Source organism: Eucyclogobius newberryi, unplaced genomic scaffold (assembly GCF_026437365.1).
Source record: "Eucyclogobius newberryi isolate DKJ021-1_F unplaced genomic scaffold, fEucNew1.0.hap1 SCAF_15, whole genome shotgun sequence".
Taxonomy (NCBI): domain Eukaryota; kingdom Metazoa; phylum Chordata; class Actinopteri; order Gobiiformes; family Gobiidae; genus Eucyclogobius; species Eucyclogobius newberryi.
In genome coordinates, this window is record NW_027315779.1 from 33846328 (window position 1) to 33870625 (window position 24298).

Below are 24298 nucleotides of genomic sequence, written 5' to 3' on the forward strand. Positions count from 1 at the left end.
TACAACAGAAGTGTCCTTACAACAGATGTGTCCTTACAACAGAAGTGTCGTTACAACAGAAGTGTCATTACAACAGATGTGTCATTACAACAGATGTGTCCTTACAACAGAAGTGTCGTTACAACAGAAGTGTCCTTACAACAGAAGTGTCCTTACAACAGATGTGTCCTTACAACAGAAGTGTCATTACAACAGAAGTGTCATTACAACAGATGTGTCCTTACAACAGACGTGTCATTACAACAGAAGTGTCGTTACAACAGAAGTGTCATTACAACAGATGTGTCGTTACAACAGAAGTGTCATTACAACAGACGTGTCGTTACAACAGAAGTGTCATTACAACAGAAGTGTCATTACAACAGAAGTGTCATTACAACAGATGTGTCCTTACAACAGACGTGTCATTACAACAGAAGTGTCGTTACAACAGAAGTGTCATTACAACAGATGTGTCGTTACAACAGAAGTGTCATTACAACAGACGTGTCGTTACAACAGAAGTGTCATTACAACAGAAGTGTCATTACAACAGAAGTGTCCTTACAACAGAAGTGTCGTTACAACAGAAGTGTCATTACAACAGAAGCGTCATTACAACAGAAGTGTCATTACAACAGAAGTGTCATTACAACAGAAGTGTCATTACAACAGAAGTGTCATTACAACAGATGTGTCCTTACAACAGACGTGTCATTACAACAGAAGTGTCGTTACAACAGAAGTGTCATTACAACAGAAGTGTCATTACAACAGAAGTGTCCTTACAACAGAAGTGTCCTTACAACAGAAGTGTCGTTACAACAGAAGTGTCATTAGAACAGAAGTGTCCTCACAACAGAAGTGTCATTACAACAGAAGTGTCATTACAACAGAAGTGTCGTTACAACAGAAGTGTTGTTACAACAGAAGTGTCATTACAACAGAAGTGTCATTACAACAGAAGTGTCCTTACAACAGAAGTGTCCTTACAACAGAAGTGTCATTACAACAGAAGTGTCGTTACAACAGAAGTGTCGTTACAACAGAAGTGTCATTACAACAGAAGTGTCCTTACAACAGAAGTGTCATCACAACAGAAGTGTCATCACAACAGAAGTGTCATTACAACAGAAGTGTCGTTACAACAGAAGTGTCATTACAACAGAAGTGTCGTTACAACAGAAGTGTCGTTACAACAGAAGTGTCGTTACAACAGAAGTGTCATTACAACAGAAGTGTCGTTACAACAGAAGTGTCGTTACAACAGAAGTGTCGTTACAACAGAAGTGTCGTTACAACAGAAGTGTCATTACAACAGAAGTGTCATTACAACAGATGTGTCTTTACAACAGAAGTGTCATTACAACAGAAGTGTCATTACAACAGAAGTGTCATTACAACAGAAGTGTCATTACAACAGAAGTTTCATTACAACAGAAGTGTCCTTACAACAGAAGTGTCATTACAACAGAAGTGTCATTACAACAGAAGTTTCATTACAACAGAAGTGTCATTACAACAGAAGTGTCCTTACAAAAGATGTGTCATTACAACAGAAGTGTCATTACAACAGAAGTGTCATTACAACAGAAGTGTCATTACAACAGAAGTGTCCTTACAACAGAAGTGTCATTACAACAGAAGTGTCATTACAACAGAAGTGTCCTTACAACAGAAGTGTCATTACAACAGAAGTGTCATTACAACAGAAGTGTCCTTACAACAGATGTGTCCTTACAACAGAAGTGTCATTACAACAGAAGTGTCCTTACAACAGAAGTGTCGTTACAACAGAAGTGTCCTTACAACACAAGTGTCATTACAACAGAAGTGTCATTACAACAGAAGTGTCCTTACAACAGAAGTGTCATTACAACAGAAGTGTCATTACAACAGAAGTGTCCTTACAACAGATGTGTCATTACAACAGAAGTGTCATTACAACAGAAGTGTCATTACAACAGAAGTGTCGTTACAACAGAAGTGTCGTTACAACAGAAGTGTCGTTACAACAGAAGTGTCGTTACAACAGAAGTGTCGTTACAACAGAAGTGTCATTACAACAGAAGTGTCGTTACAACAGAAGTGTCGTTACAACAGAAGTGTCATTACAACAGAAGTGTCGTTACAACAGAAGTGTCCTTACAACAGAAGTGTCCTTACAACAGAAGTGTCATTACAACAGAAGTGTCATTACAACAGATGTTTCATTACAACAGAAGTGTCCTTACAACAGAAGTGTCCTTACAACAGATGTGTCATTACAACAGAAGTGTCGTTGCAACAGAAGTGTCATTACAACAGAAGTGTCCTTACAACAGAAGTGTCCTTACAACAGAAGTGTCATAACAACAGATGTGTCATTACAACAGAAGTGTCCTTACAACAGAAGTGTCCTTACAACAGAAGTGTCCTTACAACAGAAGTGTCATTACAACAGAAGTGTCATTACAACAGATGTGTCCTTACAACAGAAGTGTCCTTACAACAGAAGTGTCATTACAACAGAAGTGTCATTACAACAGAAGTGTCATTACAACAGAAGCGTCATTACAACAGAAGTGTCCTTACAACAGAAGTGTCATTACAACAGAAGTGTCATTACAACAGAAGTGTCATTACAACAGAAGTGTCCTTACAACAGAAGTGTCATTACAACACAAGTGTCATTACAACAGAAGCGTCCTTACAACAGATGTGTCCTTACAACAGAAGTATTGTTACAACAGAAGTGTCATTACAACAGAAGTGTCGTTACAACAGAAGTGTCATTACAACAGAAGTGTCGTTACAACAGAAGTGTCATTACAACAGAAGTGTCCTTACAACAGAAGTGTCATTACAACAGAAGTGTCCTTACAACAGAAGTGTCGTTACAACAGAAGTGTCATTACAACAGAAGTGTCATTACAACAGAAGTGTCATTACAACAGAAGTGTCATTACAACAGATGTGTCATTACAACAGAAGTGTCATTACAACAGAAGTGTCATTACAACAGAAGTGTCATTACAACAGAAGTGTTGTTACAACAGAAGTGTCATTACAACAGAAGTGTCGTTACAACAGAAGTGTCATTACAACAGAAGTGTCGTTACAACAGAAGTGTCCTTACAACAGAAGTGTCGTTACAACAGAAGTGTCATTACAACAGAAGTGTCATTACAACAGAAGTGTCCTTACAACAGAAGTGTCGTTACAACAGAAGTGTCATTACAACAGAAGTGTCATTACAACAGAAGTGTCATTACAACAGAAGTGTCCTTACAACAGAAGTGTCATTACAACAGAAGTGTCATTACAACAGATGTGTCATTACAACAGAAGTGTCATTACAACAGAAGTGTTGTTACAACAGAAGTGTCATTACAACAGAAGTGTCGTTACAACAGAAGTGTCATTACAACAGAAGTGTCGTTACAACAGAAGTGTCCTTACAACAGAAGTGTCGTTACAACAGAAGTGTCATTACAACAGAAGTGTCCTTACAAAAGATGTGTCATTACAACAGAAGTGTCATTACAACAGAAGTGTCATTACAACAGAAGTGTCATTACAACAGATGTGTCCTTACAACAGATGTGTCCTTACAACAGAAGTGTCGTTACAACAGAAGTGTCATTACAACAGATGTGTCATTACAACAGATGTGTCCTTACAACAGAAGTGTCGTTACAACAGAAGTGTCCTTACAACAGAAGTGTCCTTACAACAGATGTGTCCTTACAACAGAAGTGTCATTACAACAGAAGTGTCATTACAACAGATGTGTCCTTACAACAGACGTGTCATTACAACAGAAGTGTCGTTACAACAGAAGTGTCATTACAACAGATGTGTCGTTACAACAGAAGTGTCATTACAACAGACGTGTCGTTACAACAGAAGTGTCATTACAACAGAAGTGTCATTACAACAGAAGTGTCATTACAACAGATGTGTCCTTACAACAGACGTGTCATTACAACAGAAGTGTCGTTACAACAGAAGTGTCATTACAACAGATGTGTCGTTACAACAGAAGTGTCATTACAACAGAAGTGTCATTACAACAGAAGTGTCCTTACAACAGAAGTGTCGTTACAACAGAAGTGTCATTACAACAGAAGCGTCATTACAACAGAAGTGTCATTACAACAGAAGTGTCATTACAACAGAAGTGTCATTACAACAGAAGTGTCATTACAACAGATGTGTCCTTACAACAGACGTGTCATTACAACAGAAGTGTCGTTACAACAGAAGTGTCATTACAACAGAAGTGTCATTACAACAGAAGTGTCATTACAACAGAAGTGTCCTTACAACAGAAGTGTCCTTACAACAGAAGTGTTGTTACAACAGAAGTGTCATTAGAACAGAAGTGTCCTCACAACAGAAGTGTCATTACAACAGAAGTGTCATTACAACAGAAGTGTCGTTACAACAGAAGTGTTGTTACAACAGAAGTGTCATTACAACAGAAGTGTCATTACAACAGAAGTGTCCTTACAACAGAAGTGTCCTTACAACAGAAGTGTCATTACAACAGAAGTGTCGTTACAACAGAAGTGTCGTTACAACAGAAGTGTCATTACAACAGAAGTGTCCTTACAACAGAAGTGTCATCACAACAGAAGTGTCATCACAACAGAAGTGTCATTACAACAGAAGTGTCGTTACAACAGAAGTGTCATTACAACAGAAGTGTCGTTACAACAGAAGTGTCGTTACAACAGAAGTGTCGTTACAACAGAAGTGTCATTACAACAGAAGTGTCGTTACAACAGAAGTGTCGTTACAACAGAAGTGTCGTTACAACAGAAGTGTCGTTACAACAGAAGTGTCATTACAACAGAAGTGTCATTACAACAGATGTGTCTTTACAACAGAAGTGTCATTACAACAGAAGTGTCATTACAACAGAAGTGTCATTACAACAGAAGTGTCATTACAACAGAAGTTTCATTACAACAGAAGTGTCCTTACAACAGAAGTGTCATTACAACAGAAGTGTCATTACAACAGAAGTTTCATTACAACAGAAGTGTCATTACAACAGAAGTGTCCTTACAAAAGATGTGTCATTACAACAGAAGTGTCATTACAACAGAAGTGTCATTACAACAGAAGTGTCATTACAACAGAAGTGTCCTTACAACAGAAGTGTCATTACAACAGAAGTGTCATTACAACAGAAGTGTCCTTACAACAGAAGTGTCATTACAACAGAAGTGTCATTACAACAGAAGTGTCCTTACAACAGATGTGTCCTTACAACAGAAGTGTCATTACAACAGAAGTGTCCTTACAACAGAAGTGTCGTTACAACAGAAGTGTCCTTACAACACAAGTGTCATTACAACAGAAGTGTCATTACAACAGAAGTGTCCTTACAACAGAAGTGTCATTACAACAGAAGTGTCATTACAACAGAAGTGTCCTTACAACAGATGTGTCATTACAACAGAAGTGTCATTACAACAGAAGTGTCATTACAACAGAAGTGTCGTTACAACAGAAGTGTCGTTACAACAGAAGTGTCGTTACAACAGAAGTGTCGTTACAACAGAAGTGTCGTTACAACAGAAGTGTCATTACAACAGAAGTGTCGTTACAACAGAAGTGTCGTTACAACAGAAGTGTCATTACAACAGAAGTGTCGTTACAACAGAAGTGTCCTTACAACAGAAGTGTCCTTACAACAGAAGTGTCATTACAACAGAAGTGTCATTACAACAGATGTTTCATTACAACAGAAGTGTCCTTACAACAGAAGTGTCCTTACAACAGATGTGTCATTACAACAGAAGTGTCGTTGCAACAGAAGTGTCATTACAACAGAAGTGTCCTTACAACAGAAGTGTCCTTACAACAGAAGTGTCATAACAACAGATGTGTCATTACAACAGAAGTGTCCTTACAACAGAAGTGTCCTTACAACAGAAGTGTCCTTACAACAGAAGTGTCATTACAACAGAAGTGTCATTACAACAGATGTGTCCTTACAACAGAAGTGTCCTTACAACAGAAGTGTCATTACAACAGAAGTGTCATTACAACAGAAGTGTCATTACAACAGAAGCGTCATTACAACAGAAGTGTCCTTACAACAGAAGTGTCATTACAACAGAAGTGTCATTACAACAGAAGTGTCATTACAACAGATGTGTCCTTACAACAGAAGTATTGTTACAACAGAAGTGTCATTACAACAGAAGTGTCGTTACAACAGAAGTGTCATTACAACAGAAGTGTCGTTACAACAGAAGTGTCATTACAACAGAAGTGTCCTTACAACAGAAGTGTCATTACAACAGAAGTGTCCTTACAACAGAAGTGTCGTTACAACAGAAGTGTCATTACAACAGAAGTGTCATTACAACAGAAGTGTCATTACAACAGAAGTGTCATTACAACAGATGTGTCATTACAACAGAAGTGTCATTACAACAGAAGTGTCATTACAACAGAAGTGTCATTACAACAGAAGTGTTGTTACAACAGAAGTGTCATTACAACAGAAGTGTCGTTACAACAGAAGTGTCATTACAACAGAAGTGTCGTTACAACAGAAGTGTCCTTACAACAGAAGTGTCGTTACAACAGAAGTGTCATTACAACAGAAGTGTCATTACAACAGAAGTGTCCTTACAACAGAAGTGTCGTTACAACAGAAGTGTCATTACAACAGAAGTGTCATTACAACAGAAGTGTCATTACAACAGAAGTGTCCTTACAACAGAAGTGTCATTACAACAGAAGTGTCATTACAACAGATGTGTCATTACAACAGAAGTGTCATTACAACAGAAGTGTTGTTACAACAGAAGTGTCATTACAACAGAAGTGTCGTTACAACAGAAGTGTCATTACAACAGAAGTGTCGTTACAACAGAAGTGTCCTTACAACAGAAGTGTCGTTACAACAGAAGTGTCATTACAACAGAAGTGTCCTTACAAAAGATGTGTCATTACAACAGAAGTGTCATTACAACAGAAGTGTCATTACAACAGATGTGTCCTTACAACAGATGTGTCCTTACAACAGAAGTGTCGTTACAACAGAAGTGTCATTACAACAGATGTGTCATTACAACAGATGTGTCCTTACAACAGAAGTGTCGTTACAACAGAAGTGTCCTTACAACAGAAGTGTCCTTACAACAGATGTGTCCTTACAACAGAAGTGTCATTACAACAGAAGTGTCATTACAACAGATGTGTCCTTACAACAGACGTGTCATTACAACAGAAGTGTCGTTACAACAGAAGTGTCATTACAACAGATGTGTCGTTACAACAGAAGTGTCATTACAACAGACGTGTCGTTACAACAGAAGTGTCATTACAACAGAAGTGTCATTACAACAGAAGTGTCATTACAACAGATGTGTCCTTACAACAGACGTGTCATTACAACAGAAGTGTCGTTACAACAGAAGTGTCATTACAACAGATGTGTCGTTACAACAGAAGTGTCATTACAACAGAAGTGTCATTACAACAGAAGTGTCCTTACAACAGAAGTGTCGTTACAACAGAAGTGTCATTACAACAGAAGCGTCATTACAACAGAAGTGTCATTACAACAGAAGTGTCATTACAACAGAAGTGTCATTACAACAGAAGTGTCATTACAACAGATGTGTCCTTACAACAGACGTGTCATTACAACAGAAGTGTCGTTACAACAGAAGTGTCATTACAACAGAAGTGTCATTACAACAGAAGTGTCATTACAACAGAAGTGTCCTTACAACAGAAGTGTCCTTACAACAGAAGTGTTGTTACAACAGAAGTGTCATTAGAACAGAAGTGTCCTCACAACAGAAGTGTCATTACAACAGAAGTGTCATTACAACAGAAGTGTCGTTACAACAGAAGTGTTGTTACAACAGAAGTGTCATTACAACAGAAGTGTCATTACAACAGAAGTGTCCTTACAACAGAAGTGTCCTTACAACAGAAGTGTCATTACAACAGAAGTGTCGTTACAACAGAAGTGTCGTTACAACAGAAGTGTCATTACAACAGAAGTGTCCTTACAACAGAAGTGTCATCACAACAGAAGTGTCATCACAACAGAAGTGTCATTACAACAGAAGTGTCGTTACAACAGAAGTGTCATTACAACAGAAGTGTCGTTACAACAGAAGTGTCGTTACAACAGAAGTGTCGTTACAACAGAAGTGTCATTACAACAGAAGTGTCGTTACAACAGAAGTGTCGTTACAACAGAAGTGTCGTTACAACAGAAGTGTCGTTACAACAGAAGTGTCATTACAACAGAAGTGTCATTACAACAGATGTGTCTTTACAACAGAAGTGTCATTACAACAGAAGTGTCATTACAACAGAAGTGTCATTACAACAGAAGTGTCATTACAACAGAAGTTTCATTACAACAGAAGTGTCCTTACAACAGAAGTGTCATTACAACAGAAGTGTCATTACAACAGAAGTTTCATTACAACAGAAGTGTCATTACAACAGAAGTGTCCTTACAAAAGATGTGTCATTACAACAGAAGTGTCATTACAACAGAAGTGTCATTACAACAGAAGTGTCATTACAACAGAAGTGTCCTTACAACAGAAGTGTCATTACAACAGAAGTGTCATTACAACAGAAGTGTCCTTACAACAGAAGTGTCATTACAACAGAAGTGTCATTACAACAGAAGTGTCCTTACAACAGATGTGTCCTTACAACAGAAGTGTCATTACAACAGAAGTGTCCTTACAACAGAAGTGTCGTTACAACAGAAGTGTCCTTACAACACAAGTGTCATTACAACAGAAGTGTCATTACAACAGAAGTGTCCTTACAACAGAAGTGTCATTACAACAGAAGTGTCATTACAACAGAAGTGTCCTTACAACAGATGTGTCATTACAACAGAAGTGTCATTACAACAGAAGTGTCATTACAACAGAAGTGTCGTTACAACAGAAGTGTCGTTACAACAGAAGTGTCGTTACAACAGAAGTGTCGTTACAACAGAAGTGTCGTTACAACAGAAGTGTCATTACAACAGAAGTGTCGTTACAACAGAAGTGTCGTTACAACAGAAGTGTCATTACAACAGAAGTGTCGTTACAACAGAAGTGTCCTTACAACAGAAGTGTCCTTACAACAGAAGTGTCATTACAACAGAAGTGTCATTACAACAGATGTTTCATTACAACAGAAGTGTCCTTACAACAGAAGTGTCCTTACAACAGATGTGTCATTACAACAGAAGTGTCGTTGCAACAGAAGTGTCATTACAACAGAAGTGTCCTTACAACAGAAGTGTCCTTACAACAGAAGTGTCATTACAACAGATGTGTCATTACAACAGAAGTGTCCTTACAACAGAAGTGTCCTTACAACAGAAGTGTCCTTACAACAGAAGTGTCATTACAACAGAAGTGTCATTACAACAGATGTGTCCTTACAACAGAAGTGTCCTTACAACAGAAGTGTCATTACAACAGAAGTGTCATTACAACAGAAGTGTCATTACAACAGAAGCGTCATTACAACAGAAGTGTCCTTACAACAGAAGTGTCATTACAACAGAAGTGTCATTACAACAGAAGTGTCATTACAACAGAAGTGTCCTTACAACAGAAGTGTCATTACAACACAAGTGTCATTACAACAGAAGCGTCCTTACAACAGATGTGTCCTTACAACAGAAGTATTGTTACAACAGAAGTGTCATTACAACAGAAGTGTCGTTACAACAGAAGTGTCATTACAACAGAAGTGTCGTTACAACAGAAGTGTCATTACAACAGAAGTGTCCTTACAACAGAAGTGTCATTACAACAGAAGTGTCCTTACAACAGAAGTGTCGTTACAACAGAAGTGTCATTATAACAGAAGTGTCATTACAACAGAAGTGTCATTACAACAGAAGTGTCATTACAACAGATGTGTCATTACAACAGAAGTGTCATTACAACAGAAGTGTCATTACAACAGAAGTGTCATTACAACAGAAGTGTTGTTACAACAGAAGTGTCATTACAACAGAAGTGTCGTTACAACAGAAGTGTCATTACAACAGAAGTGTCGTTACAACAGAAGTGTCCTTACAACAGAAGTGTCGTTACAACAGAAGTGTCATTACAACAGAAGTGTCATTACAACAGAAGTGTCCTTACAACAGAAGTGTCGTTACAACAGAAGTGTCATTACAACAGAAGTGTCATTACAACAGAAGTGTCATTACAACAGAAGTGTCCTTACAACAGAAGTGTCATTACAACAGAAGTGTCATTACAACAGATGTGTCATTACAACAGAAGTGTCATTACAACAGAAGTGTTGTTACAACAGAAGTGTCATTACAACAGAAGTGTCGTTACAACAGAAGTGTCATTACAACAGAAGTGTCGTTACAACAGAAGTGTCCTTACAACAGAAGTGTCGTTACAACAGAAGTGTCATTACAACAGAAGTGTCCTTACAAAAGATGTGTCATTACAACAGAAGTGTCATTACAACAGAAGTGTCATTACAACAGATGTGTCATTACAACAGATGTGTCATTACAACAGAAGTGTCATTACAACAGAAGTGTCATTACAACAGAAGTGTCATTACAACAGAAGTGTCATTACAACAGATGTGCTGATCCGTGTCAAAAGTGGGCCGGACTTTGCATTGCTCCTATAAGGAAATTACCAAAAACATTTTTTTATGATAAAAAAAATTAAAACGTGTTCTAGATGTTCTTAGAAGCTTTATAAAATCCAGAAATAAAATAAAACTATTAACATGAAGTAATCCAGCAGGTCAATAACCAGACATACATCAGTTATTCATGAAACCAGAGTGTGATTCAGAGCTAAGATGTTGTGTTTAGGAGACAAAGTGGGTTCCAGGTTACTACGGCAACAGGTCTTTGGCTTTGGGATGAGTCCTTGAGTTAGAATTGGGTGTAGTGTGGGCTTCTATATACTTCAGCACACACTTGAGAGAGAATACTGCAATTGCCTCTACAAATGCTACAAAAAGTCTGCTGGAATCCATCATTTCCTGAAGATTTGTTAAGTTTAAGGTCTTTTATTGCGGGCGTCACTTCTTGCAGAGTTTGTGGTGCCGCGCTCCTGTCCGCCTCCAGGTGGCAGCACTCGGCACACAAGGATCCCTCTTTTCCGGTCAGCTAACGCCGTTAGCCGCAGTTAGCTCCACACATATAAACACTGTGTTGCTGTCATTTTACCCTGCTTCTCCTGCCTCTTCCACCGCCTCCAGGACACAGCGCGGTCAGGCTCCAGAGGCTCGTCATGTCGGCTCAGGACGCGGCTCCAGGAACAAGCCAGAGGCGGTAAAAGCTTTGCTGTCGATGTGAAAGATTTCCCCCTCGGTTTGTAAACAGTGCTAACTATGCTAACTGTGCTAACTCCATTGATAAAGGTTTCCGTTCTGAATTGAAGGAATGGGCATTTGTGTTCAGTTTTATGAGGGTGTTTGACACGTTTTTATATCAATATGAGGTTTTGCATTTAAAAAATATATCATGTTAAAAAAAGAAGGGAAGGCTAAGGCTAACTATGTTTTTGGCATTTTGACGTTACGTACAATAGCCTAAGGAATTGTCATTATTATTGAAATAAACTGGTGCAAACTGGATACAGCTGCAGAGTGACACTTTATATTGTGAGTTTAGAATGAAGTGGACAGAGTCTGTTGACATCAGAGGCCTGGGCTCCGTGGACTGCACTGATCTAACGTGTCCCAGTCATAGAGCACAGGACACAGTATTACTGTGTACTGTGTACTGTATACTTCATACTGTGTACTTCATACTGTATACTGTGTACTGTATACTTCGTACTGTATACTGTGTACTGTATACTTCATACTGTGTACTGTGTACTTCATACTGTATACTGTGTACTGTGTACTGTATACTTCATACTGTGTACTGTGTACTTCATACTGTATACTGTATACTGTGTACTGTGTACTGTGTACTGCGTACTGTGTACTTCATACTGTATACTGTGTACTTCATACTGTATACTGTGTACTGTGTACTGTATACTTCATACTTCATACTGTGTACTGTGTACTTCATACTGTATACTGTATACTGTGTACTGTGTACTGTGTACTTCATACTGTATACTGTGTACTGTGTACTTCATACTGTATACTGTGTACTGTGTACTTCATACTGTATACTGTATACTGTGTACTGTGTACAGTATATTGTATACTGTGTACTGTGTACTGTATACTGTATATTGTGTACTGTATATTGTATACTGTATATTGTGTATTGTGTACTGTATATTGTGTACTGTATATTGTGTACTGTATATTGTATATTGTATATTGTGTACTGTATATTGTATATTGTATATTGTGTACTGTATATTGTATATTGTATATTGTGTACTGTATATTGTATACTATATATTGTGTACTGTATATTGTATACTATATATTATATATTGTGTACTGTATATTGTGTACTGTATATTGTATACTATATATTGTATATTGTATACTATATATTGTGTACTGTATATTGTATACTATATATTATATATTGTGTACTGTATATTGTATACTATATATTGTATATTGTATACTGTCCACACAGTCAAAGCTGGGATGGAGGAAACAGCTGCTTAAATCCTGGGGCACGTCACATTTCCCCTGATCATTTGGTTATAGTGGTATTCTGCAGACACATTCTTTTGTTGAATGTCGTTCCAGCTCTGACGCACCATTACACCCACTGTTTACACAACAGAACATTGTCAAAATATCCAAATTTGCATATATTCAAAACAACAGTCACAATATTATCTAAATGGCAAGATATTGCATACCTTTAGTTACAAGTGACGTGTGTGCTCTCCCCAGAATCTTTTATATTATTCTATCTTATACTATTACACGGTCTAAACACACTATTACATGGTGTATAAGTCTAAACACACTATTACATGGTGTATAAGTCTAAACACACTATTACATGGTGTATAAGTCTAAACACACTATTACATGGTGTATAAGTCTAAACACACTATTACATGTGTATAAGTCTAAACATACTATTACATGTGTATAAGTCTAAACACACTATTACATGTGTATAAGTCTAAACACACTATTACATGTGTATAAGTCTAAACACACTATTACATGTGTATAAGTCTAAACACACTATTACATGGTGTATAAGTCTAAAAACACTATTACATGGTGTATAAGTCTAAACACACTATTACATGTGTATAAGTCTAAACACACTATTACATGGTGTATAAGTCTAAACACACTATTACATGTGTATAAGTCTAAACACACTATTACATGGTGTATAAGTCTAAACACACTATTACATGATGTATAAGTCTAAACACACTATTACATGTGTATAAGTCTAAACACACTATTACATGTGTATAAGTCTAAACATACTATTACATGTGTATAAGTCTAAACACACTATTACATGGTGTATAAGTCTAAACACACTATTACATGGTGTATAAGTCTAAACACACTATTACATGGTGTATAAGTCTAAACACACTATTACATGGTGTATAAGTCTAAACATACTATTACATGGTGTATAAGTCTAAACACACTATTACATGGTGTATAAGTCTAAACACACTATTACATGGTGTATAAGTCTAAACACACTATTACATGTGTATAAGTCTAAACACACTATTACATGGTGTATAAGTCTAAACACACTATTACATGGTGTATAAGTCTAAACACACTATTACATGGTGTATAAGTCTAAACACACTATTACATGGTGTATAAGTCTAAACACACTATTACATGGTGTATAAGTCTAAACACACTATTACATGGTGTATAAGTCTAAACACACTATTACATGGTGTATAAGTCTAAACACACTATTACATGGTGTATAAGTCTAAACACACTATTACATGGTGTATAAGTCTAAACACACTATTACATGGTGTATAAGTCTAAACACACTATTACATGGTGTATAAGTCTAAACACACTATTACATGGTGTATAAGTCTAAACACACTATTACATGGTGTATAAGTCTAAACACACTATTACATGGTGTATAAGTCTAAACATACTATTACATGGTGTATAAGCCTAAACACACTATTACATGGTGTATAAGTCTAAACACACTATTACATGTGTATAAGTCTAAACACACTATTACATGTGTATAAGTCTAAACACACTATTACATGGTGTATAAGTCTAAACACACTATTACATGGTGTATAAGTCTAAACACACTATTACATGTGTATAAGTCTAAACACACTATTACATTGTGTATAAGTCTAAACACACTATTACATGGTGTATAAGTCTAAACACACTATTACATGGTGTATAAGTCTAAACACACTATTACATGTGTATAAGTCTAAACACACTATTACATGTGTATAAGTCTAAACACACTATTACATGGTGTATAAGTCTAAACACACTATTACATGATGTATAAGTCTAAACATACTATTACATGTGTATAAGTCTAAACATACTATTACATGGTGTATAAGTCTAAACACACTATTACATGGTGTATAAGTCTAAACACACTATTACATGGTGTATAAGTCTAAACACACTATTACATGGTGTATAAGTCTAAACACACTATTACATGGTGTATAAGTCTAAACACACTATTACATGGTGTATAAGCCTAAACACACTATTACATGTGTATAAGTCTAAACACACTATTACATGTGTATAAGTCTAAACACACTATTACATGGTGTATAAGTCTAAACACACTATTACATGGTGTATAAGTCTAAACACACTATTACATGTGTATAAGTCTAAACACACTATTACATGGTGTATAAGTCTAAACACACTATTACATGGTGTATAAGTCTAAACACACTATTACATGGTGTATAAGTCTAAACACACTATTACATGGTGTATAAGTCTAAACACACTATTACATGGTGTATAAGTCTAAACACACTATTACATGGTGTATAAGTCTAAACACACTATTACATGGTGTATAAGTCTAAACACACTATTACATGGTGTATAAGTCTAAACACACTATTACATGTGTATAAGTCTAAACACACTATTACATGTGTATAAGTCTAAACACACTATTACATGGTGTATAAGTCTAAACACACTATTACATGTGTATAAGTCTAAACACACTATTACATGTGTATAAGTCTAAACACACTATTACATGGAGTATAAGTCTAAACACACTATTACATGGTGTATAAGTCTAAACATACTATTACATGGTGTATAAGTCTAAACACACTATTACATGTGTATAAGTCTAAACACACTATTACATGGTGTATAAGTCTAAACATACTATTACATGTGTATAAGTCTAAACACACTATTACATGGTGTATAAGTCTAAACACACTATTACATGGTGTATAAGCCTAAACACACTATTACATGGTGTATAAGCCTAAACACACTATTACATGGTGTATAAGCCTAAACACACTATTACATGGTGTATAAGCCTAAACACACTATTACATGGTGTATAAGTCTAAACACACTATTACATGGTGTATAAGTCTAAACACACTATTACATGGTGTATAAGTCTAAACACACTATTACATGGTGTATAAGTCTAAACACACTATTACATGGTGTATAAGTCTAAACACACTATTACATGGTGTATAAGTCTAAACACACTATTACATGTGTATAAGTCTAAACACACTATTACATGTGTATAAGTCTAAACACACTATTACATGTGTATAAGTCTAAACACACTATTACATGTGTATAAGTCTAAACACACTATTACATGGTGTATAAGTCTAAACACACTATTACATGGTGTATAAGTCTAAACACACTATTACATGGTGTATAAGTCTAAACACACTATTACATGATGTATAAGTCTAAACATACTATTACATGTGTATAAGTCTAAACATACTATTACATGTGTATAAGTCTAAACACACTATTACATGTGTATAAGTCTAAACACACTATTACATGTGTATAAGTCTAAACACACTATTACATGGTGTATAAGTCTAAACACACTATTACATGGTGTATAAGTCTAAACACACTATTACATGGTGTATAAGTCTAAACACACTATTACATGTGTATAAGTCTAAACACACTATTACATGGTGTATAAGTCTAAACACACTATTACATGTGTATAAGTCTAAACACACTATTACATGGTGTATAAGTCTAAACACACTATTACATGGTGTATAAGCCTAAACACACTATTACATGGTGTATAAGTCTAAACACACTATTACATGGTGTATAAGCCTAAACACACTATTACATGGTGTATAAGCCTAAACACACTATTACATGGTGTATAAGCCTAAACACACTATTACATGGTGTATAAGCCTAAACATACTATTACATGTGTATAAGTCTAAATATACTATTACATGGTGTATAAGTCTAAACATACTATTACATGTGTATAAGTCTAAACACACTATTACATGGTATATAAGTCTAAACACACTATTACATGTGTATAAGCCTAAACACACTATTACATGGTGTATAAGCCTAAACATACTATTACATGGTGTATAAGTCTAAACATACTATTACATGTGTATAAGTCTAAACGCACTATTACATGTGTATAAGTCTAAACATACTATTACATGTGTATAAGTCTAAACGCACTATTACATGTGTATAAGTCTAAACATACTATTACATGTGTATAAGTCTAAACACACTATTACATGTGTATAAGCCTAAACATACTATTATATGGTGTATAAGCCTAAACATACTATTACATGGTGTATAAGTCTAAACACACTATTACATGGTGTATAAGTCTAAACACACTATTACATGTGTATAAGTCTAAACACACTATTACATGGTGTATAAGTCTAAACACACTATTACATGGTGTATAAGTCTAAACACACTATTACATGGTGTATAAGTCTAAACACACTATTACATGTGTATAAGTCTAAACACACTATTACATGGTGTATAAGTCTAAACACACTATTACATGTGTATAAGTCTAAACACACTATTACATGGTGTATAAGTCTAAACACACTATTACATGGTGTACAAGTCTAAACACACTATTACATGTGTATAAGTCTAAACACACTATTACATGTGTATAAGTCTAAACACACTATTACATGTGTATAAGTCTAAACACACTATTACATGTGTATAAGTCTAAACACACTATTACATGGTGTATAAGTCTAAACACACTATTACATGTGTATAAGTCTAAACACACTATTACATGTGTATAAGTCTAAACACACTATTACATGTGTATAAGTCTAAACACACTATTACATGTGTATAAGTCTAAACACACTATTACATGTGTATAAGTCTAAACACACTATTACATGTGTATAAGTCTAAACACACTATTACATGTGTATAAGTCTAAACACACTATTACATGTGTATAAGTCTAAACACACTATTACATGTGTATAAGTCTAAACACACTATTACATGGTGTATAAGTCTAAACATACTATTACATGGTGTATAAGTCTAAACATACTATTACGTGTGTATAAGTCTAAACACACTATTACATGGTGTATAAGTCTAAACACACTATAATCTCTGATTGGTTGCTGCGCAAACCAATCAGAGATTACGCAAAAATCTCTGATTGCCCATCAGCCCACCGGGAAAATCCCTGTATGTCAGTTCACCCTGTCACCCTGTCACCCTGTCACCCTGTCACATTGTCACCCTGTCACCCTGTCACCCTGTCACACTGTCACTCTGTCACCCTGTCACCCTGTCACCCTGTCACCCTGTCTCACTGTCTCACTGTCTCACTGTCTCACTGTCACACTGTCACCCTGTCACCCTGTCACCCTGTCACCCTGTCACCCTGTCACACTGTCTCACTGTCTGTCACTCAATGAATCACGTACATTTGTTTGAATTATTTTCAATTCTGGTTGGATTTAGTGTGCAGTGAAGATTTAGTGCGCGCTGAGACCTTTGGAGCAGTGCACATGTGCGCAGAGACCTTTGGAGCAGTGCACATGTGCGCAGAGACCTTTGGAGCAGTGCACATGTGCGCAGAGACCTTTGGAGCAGTGCACATGTGCGCAGAGACCTTTGGAGCAGTGCACATGTGCGCAGAGACCTTTGGAGCAGTGCACATGTGCGCAGAGACCTTTGGAGCAGTGCACATGTGCGCAGAGACCTTTGGAGCAGTGCACATGTGCGCATCTTAGAGGGAACAGTGTCTGGGATCAAACCTTTGGGACCCTCTCTCTGATTGGCCCCTACAGCCTCTCACATTAAACTGTTGGACACTGACGTCATATTTGGCTGTATAAACAAAATAAGTCCTTTTCTAGTCAAAATATTCACTGATGCAAATGGACTCAAAGCAGACTGAACTGATCCTTTAGATTGAGTTTCTCCTCTTCTTTAAAGTCCTTTTTGAAAAAGATGGATTGTTTAAATGCTGTAAAGAATTAAACAATTATATTGGCCCAGAGGGGCAAATATGAAATGAGCAGCAGCAACGTATTCAGAAGCTCTGGGGCCCGCTCAGGGCTCAGATGAAGGGGTTTCACATTTAGTGAAAAACATGTTTATAATGTTTCAGGCTTTTGAAATATATACTTTTTAAAATAAATGTTTGCTGTATGGCGTCATCTTTTTTGCTTTGTTATTGGTTTTGGTTTCTTCCTGGCTGCGTTCGAACAGTCATGATCTTGTATTTCTAATGAACTTGTGTCTCTTCCAGCCCATGATTCAGCTGGAGAAGCCCGTGGTAACAGGGAGCATGCCTGTGGTCTGGCCCACCATCCTGGACCTGGGCCGGGATGAGTGCAAAAGAATCCTCCGGAAGCTGGGTAAGGCCTTTACTGCTGGAGCTGGCCAACACTGAACACTTCAAGTGCAAATGACCAGTTAGATCTATCTCTATCTCTCTATCTCTCTACATATCTATCTATATATGTCGGTGTAATCCCTCATTCGTCCAGGCGTGTTCCATAGTAGAAAAACTTCAGTTGTAGTCATCTGGACTCAGTTAGAAAAAAATTAGACGTTTCGACTCTCATCCAAGAGTCATTGTCAATAAAAGAATTTAGGTCGAGAACTCCGATATTTATACTGTTCTGTGGTAAGACCCGCCCATTGGGCGGAGCCTTCCTGAAGTAGAAAGAGTTGTTTGTTTCAACAGAAACTCCCTCCTTGTATCTACCGAGCCTATTCAGAATCTTAATGGGCTATTAGAATCCTCTTTGTCTTTGTGAGACCCTGGCTCAACCACCCTGAGTACCTGATTAGCATCTAAATGTCCTGGTCCTGGTCCTCTACCTTTCCAGGGGTTCAGAATACCAATATAGATACCAGGAAGATTGAATCATAGCCCTCCATTCCTGTTTAAAGAAGGTATATATATGAGAGAGAAGTCATAATCGAGGTAACTTATTAAATGCTGGACCTGCGTTTGTGCAGGATAATCATCCTGGGCTTTGAGCCTCTGTAGGGATGAAATGGAAGAAGGTTTAAATAAACCAAACTCAGAGGAGTAACTCCAGCCTGTTTGACTGAGGGCGTTCAGTGTCACTCTGAGACTGTTGCTGCGGTAACAGTGTTTCTGAAACATCATAGAAACTTTGAAATCTGCCATGTACATGTCATATTGAAGTTGTAAGTGTGTGTGTTGCAGAGCTGGAGGCGTACGCTGGGGTCATCAGTGCCTTACGGGCCCAGGGCGACCTCACAAAAGACAAGAAGGATCTGCTGGGGGAGCTCACTAAAATCCTGGGGTACAAGAGTATTGTCTCTGTCAGATTTGAGCACTGTTCCCTGGCCCACTGTAGGGTCTAAAGTGTGATTATATCCTTCTCTCAAATTTGGGCATGTATCATATTTATTTTGAGGCTGAGTTGCAGAACTAAGGACGGCACAACTGATACAATATGTTTCTTTGTCCTTTTTGCCTAATTTTTGTCCATGGAGCTTTTGTTTTGCTCAAATTAACTTCATATGGTCAGATGGAAACTGAAAGTAGTTCCTCCGTTTGATAGCTAGCTTGCTAATGGCTAGGGGACATAAAGGACACTTCAACTCGCCCCACAACAATCAATTTCCTCTACCCAGCCTCAGAAACGTATGATTTATGGAGAGAAAGGTTCTGAACTGTGTGTGATCCTGTGATCCCTCTGTATCCATGTGAGTGTAGCTGCAGTGTGACTGTGTTGCTTTTCTACTGCAGTTTAAATGTGTTTAAAAGCTATATTGGAAAAATCATGTTCAACCTGATTGTTTATATTACTAAGACAAACTACCAACTCCATTAAGCAGAAATCTCTTGTTGACATTTGTAGAAACTCCACAAAAATCATTTCTTCTCTTGTTCATCCCAGTATCTCCACGGAGCGCCATCGTGCGGAGGTCCGCAGGGCGGTCAACGATGAGCGCCTCACGACCATTGCCTATCAGTAAGTGAAGAAATTCATGTTTTCTTCTAGAAAAATGTTTTGTGTTGGAATCTTGGCGAGCTTGTGATTCAGTCGTGTCTTGTAGTCAATCCTCTGTCAGTAAAAGGATGTTGTTCGTAAAAGTTCTACGGTGCCCCCCTGGACATATGTGGGGGGGCACACATTTGTGTGTGCGAGTACCATCAGCGTGAGTCGTTTTTTTAATGCCGCTTCTTCAGAGCGCAAAGCGGCTGCTCGGCACGAGTCAAAAGTGAAGCCACGGAACGAGAGGGAGCCTGACGACCTCTCGACCTGACCCAAAGAGGAGTCGGGCTGAACGATTACATATGCAATTTAATCGCAATGTGATTAAACGCGATTTGCTAATCGCAATGTACGCGATTAGAATGTGGTCATGTGCAGGGGTCTCGCTACGTACATTCAGGGATGGTGCCCCCGCCAAAAAATCTTGAAAAATGTAACCTTATCCCCTACACCAGTCTAAGTCAAAGGATTGAAACTATAAAAATGAAGGTTTTACCCAGATTTCTATATCTGTTCCAGACTCTTCCAGTTTCCATCCCCAAGCGGCTGTTTTATGAGTGGAATAAAGCAATCTCAAGATTTATATGGCAAGGGGGGAAACGCAAATCTGATTCAATACTTTACTATTATCAAAAGATAAAGGCGGCTGAGAAGAACCTTTCTATATTTATGTGACCAGAATAGGAAGCTCAATGGAAACATATTGAGAGTAATGTTGTGCCGGGGGTTCCTGTGCAGGTTGCACTGGCAGAGGACAGACGCTTGAGTCATTTGGAGGAAGTGAAGAATCCCTGGGTCGAATCTGTTCTTACAACAAACTAAACAAAGATGTTCAAATCTTAAACTGGTTGGCTTATGACTCACACCTAACAGCACAGTCTCAAGATGCTAAGGTGTGGACAACGAAGCAAAAATCAAAACGTTTTAAATAAAAACTTTAAAAAAATATATATATATTGTTAGATCCAGCAGCTCACAAAGGCGCCTGTACAGCTGGCAGCCCGGTGTAAACGCTCCGCTCTTTTCTCACACTTTTTTCACACTTATTGTGCTTTATCTTCTATTTTTTGTAAATATTTTTTTCTATTTTACTGTACAATAGGGACACGCGCTGGAATCGTTTTTAATTCAACTGTTTTTGACTTTTTTCGGCTGGAATATTGAGTGTTTTTCATCGTGATGTGAGCTAGCTCTGAGCTAGCCCCCGGCCCCCCCGCGCCCCCCGGCCGGCGCCATACCGCGTTTACACAAAGGAGGAACTCATGAAACTGCGGAGAACCATCGTATTACCCGGAGATCGTCACGTTATCCCGGCGGACATCCTAAGGAAAACGCAAAGAAGCAGAAGGACTGGACGTAAACTCCGAGAGAAGAGAGGGACAAACAAAAAGCCGGTTCCCGCCGTAGTCATGGGTAACGTGAGGTCCCTTCAAAATAAAATTACGGAAATAGCGAGCCTCATACGGTCCCAGAGGATTTATAGGGACAGCAGCGTCACAGAGACCTGGTTAACAGCAGAAATGCCAGACTCTATTGTAGGTTTGGACAAATTTCATCTGCTGCGGGCGGACAGAACGAGAGAATACGGGAAGAAAAGAGGTGGAGGTCTGGCGGTGTATGTGAACACGAGCTGGTCCAAACCCGAACACTGCACAGTGAAGGAGCAGCTATGTAACAAGGATATTGAACTTTTGGCTATTGGCATGAGGCCATATTATCTGCCCCGGGAGTTCTCACATGTGATTTTGATCGCAGTCTATGTGGCCCCGTCTGCCAATGCTGAATATGCTTGTTAAGCACTGCTCTCCTGCACTTGTAGGCTGCAAACACAGCATCCACAGGCTCTCTTCCTCATCTCTGGTGACTTTAACCACGCTTCTCCCTCTTCTGTTCTACCAACATACACCCAGTATGTTACCTGCCCCACCAGAGACAATAGAACATTGGACATGTTTTTTGCCAACACCAAAGAGGCTTATTCTTCTTCCCCCCTCCCTCCCCTGGGCAGCTCGGACCACAACCTTGTACATCTGAGGCCTGTGTATGAACCCATCGTGCGCAGGCAGCCTGTGGTGTCCCGTGAGGTGAGGGTGTGGTCTGCTGAGAGCGAGGAGGCTCTGAGGGACTGCTTCAGCACCACTGTCTGGACTGAGCTCTGCGACCCATATGGGGAGGACATCAACACCATCAGAGAGTGCATCACGGACTACATCAACTTCTGTTTCGAAAACATTGTTCCCTCCCGGACGGTGCAGTGTTTTCCAAACAACAAGCCATGGATTAACCGTGAACTGAAGGCTCTGCTGAAGGAGAAGAAGAGAGCCTTCAGGTCAAGGAACAAGGAGGAGCTGAGGACTGTGCAGAAGGAGCTGAGGAGGAAGATCAGGCAGGCTAAGGCCGGCTACAAGAGGAGGATGGAGGAGCAGCTACAGCAAAAGAACATTCAGGGAGTGTGGAGAAGCCTGAAAACCATCTCAGGCTTCAAAATCCCCCCTGCCCAGACAGAGGGGGATCTACAGTGGGTGAATGATTTAAATGCTCACTTCTTGAGATTTGATTGGTCACTCGCCCCTCCCCCTGCACAGCTGCATGCTCCCTCTTCCACAGCTGGACAATGCCCTGCATCCGTTCCTCTTCATTTCTCCACCCCGGACCATCAGCTCCCCTCTTCACCTGGACTCACCCATCCCCCCCAGCACACAGTCCCCCTGCCAACCACTGACTGTCACAGCAGCACAGGTGAGGAGTGAGCTGAAGAGGATTAAAGTGAGGAAGGCAGCAGGACCTGATGGCATCAGCTCCAGGCTCCTTAAGTCCTGCGCAGATGAACTGTGTGGAGTTATGGAGCATGTCTTCAACATGAGCCTGAAGCTGAGGGTGGTACCACAGGTCTGAAGACCTCCTGTCTGGTACCTGTGCCCAAGACACCGCGCGCCAAAGACCTCAACAGCTTCAGGCCAGTGATCTCACGTCCCACCTGATGAAGACACTGGAGCGGCTGGTCCTGGACCACCTCCGCTCCACCGTGAGCTCAGCCATGGACCCACTGCAGTTTGCATACCGGCCTTGCATCGGAGTGGAGGACGCCGTCATCTCCCTGCTGCACCGCTCTCTCTCTCACCTGGAAAAGCCTGGCAGCTCTGTGAGGATCCTGTTCTTGATCTCTCCAGCGCCTTCAACACCATCAGCTCCTGAGGGACAAGCTGGAGACGGCTGGTGTGGAGTATGACCTGCAGAGTGGATCCTGGACTACCTCACAGACCGACCCCAGTTTGTGAGAGCCCGGGACTGTGTGTCTGACACTCGGACCTGCAGTGTGGGGGCGCCCCAGGGTACTGTCCTCGCGCCCTTTCTCTTCACCCTTTACACTGCAGACTTCAGACACGACATGGACAGCTGTGTCCTGCAGAAGTTCTCTAACCACTCTGCCATCATCGGACTCATCACGGACGACGATGATGTGGAGGACAGAGGACTGGAGCAGGACTTTGTGGACTGGTGTCAGCGGAACCACCTCCTCATCAACGCGGGAAAGACCAAGGAGATGGTGGTGGACTTCCACAGAGGCCACGCCCCCCTCACCAGTGAACATCCAGGGACGGGACATTGAGAGAGTGACTCATACAAGTACCTGGTGTTCATCTGAACCACAAACTGGACTGGACTCACAACACAGACTGTACAGGAAGAGCCAGAGTCGGCTCTACCTCCTGAGGAGACTCGGGTCTTTTGGAGTGACAGGGCCACTCCTGACAGGGCCGCTCCTGAAGACCTTCTATGACTCTGTGGTGCATCAGCTC

The 24298-nt window shown here is 39.1% G+C and overlaps 1 protein-coding gene across 1 annotated transcript in view; it reads left to right on the plus strand.

Moving 5' to 3' along the window:
- The first annotated feature begins 11264 nt into the window (after positions 1–11264).
- The window catches only part of emsy (EMSY transcriptional repressor, BRCA2 interacting), a 56849-nt gene continuing 43815 nt past the window's right edge, over positions 11265–24298 (plus strand). The window contains exons 1-4 of the mRNA XM_072447013.1: positions 11265–11326; positions 18767–18875; positions 19700–19799; positions 20400–20474. Coding sequence (XP_072303114.1) covers positions 18770–18875; positions 19700–19799; positions 20400–20474 — 281 coding nt within the window. The 5' untranslated portion in view covers positions 11265–11326; positions 18767–18769. The remainder of the gene's footprint in view (positions 11327–18766; positions 18876–19699; positions 19800–20399; positions 20475–24298) is intronic.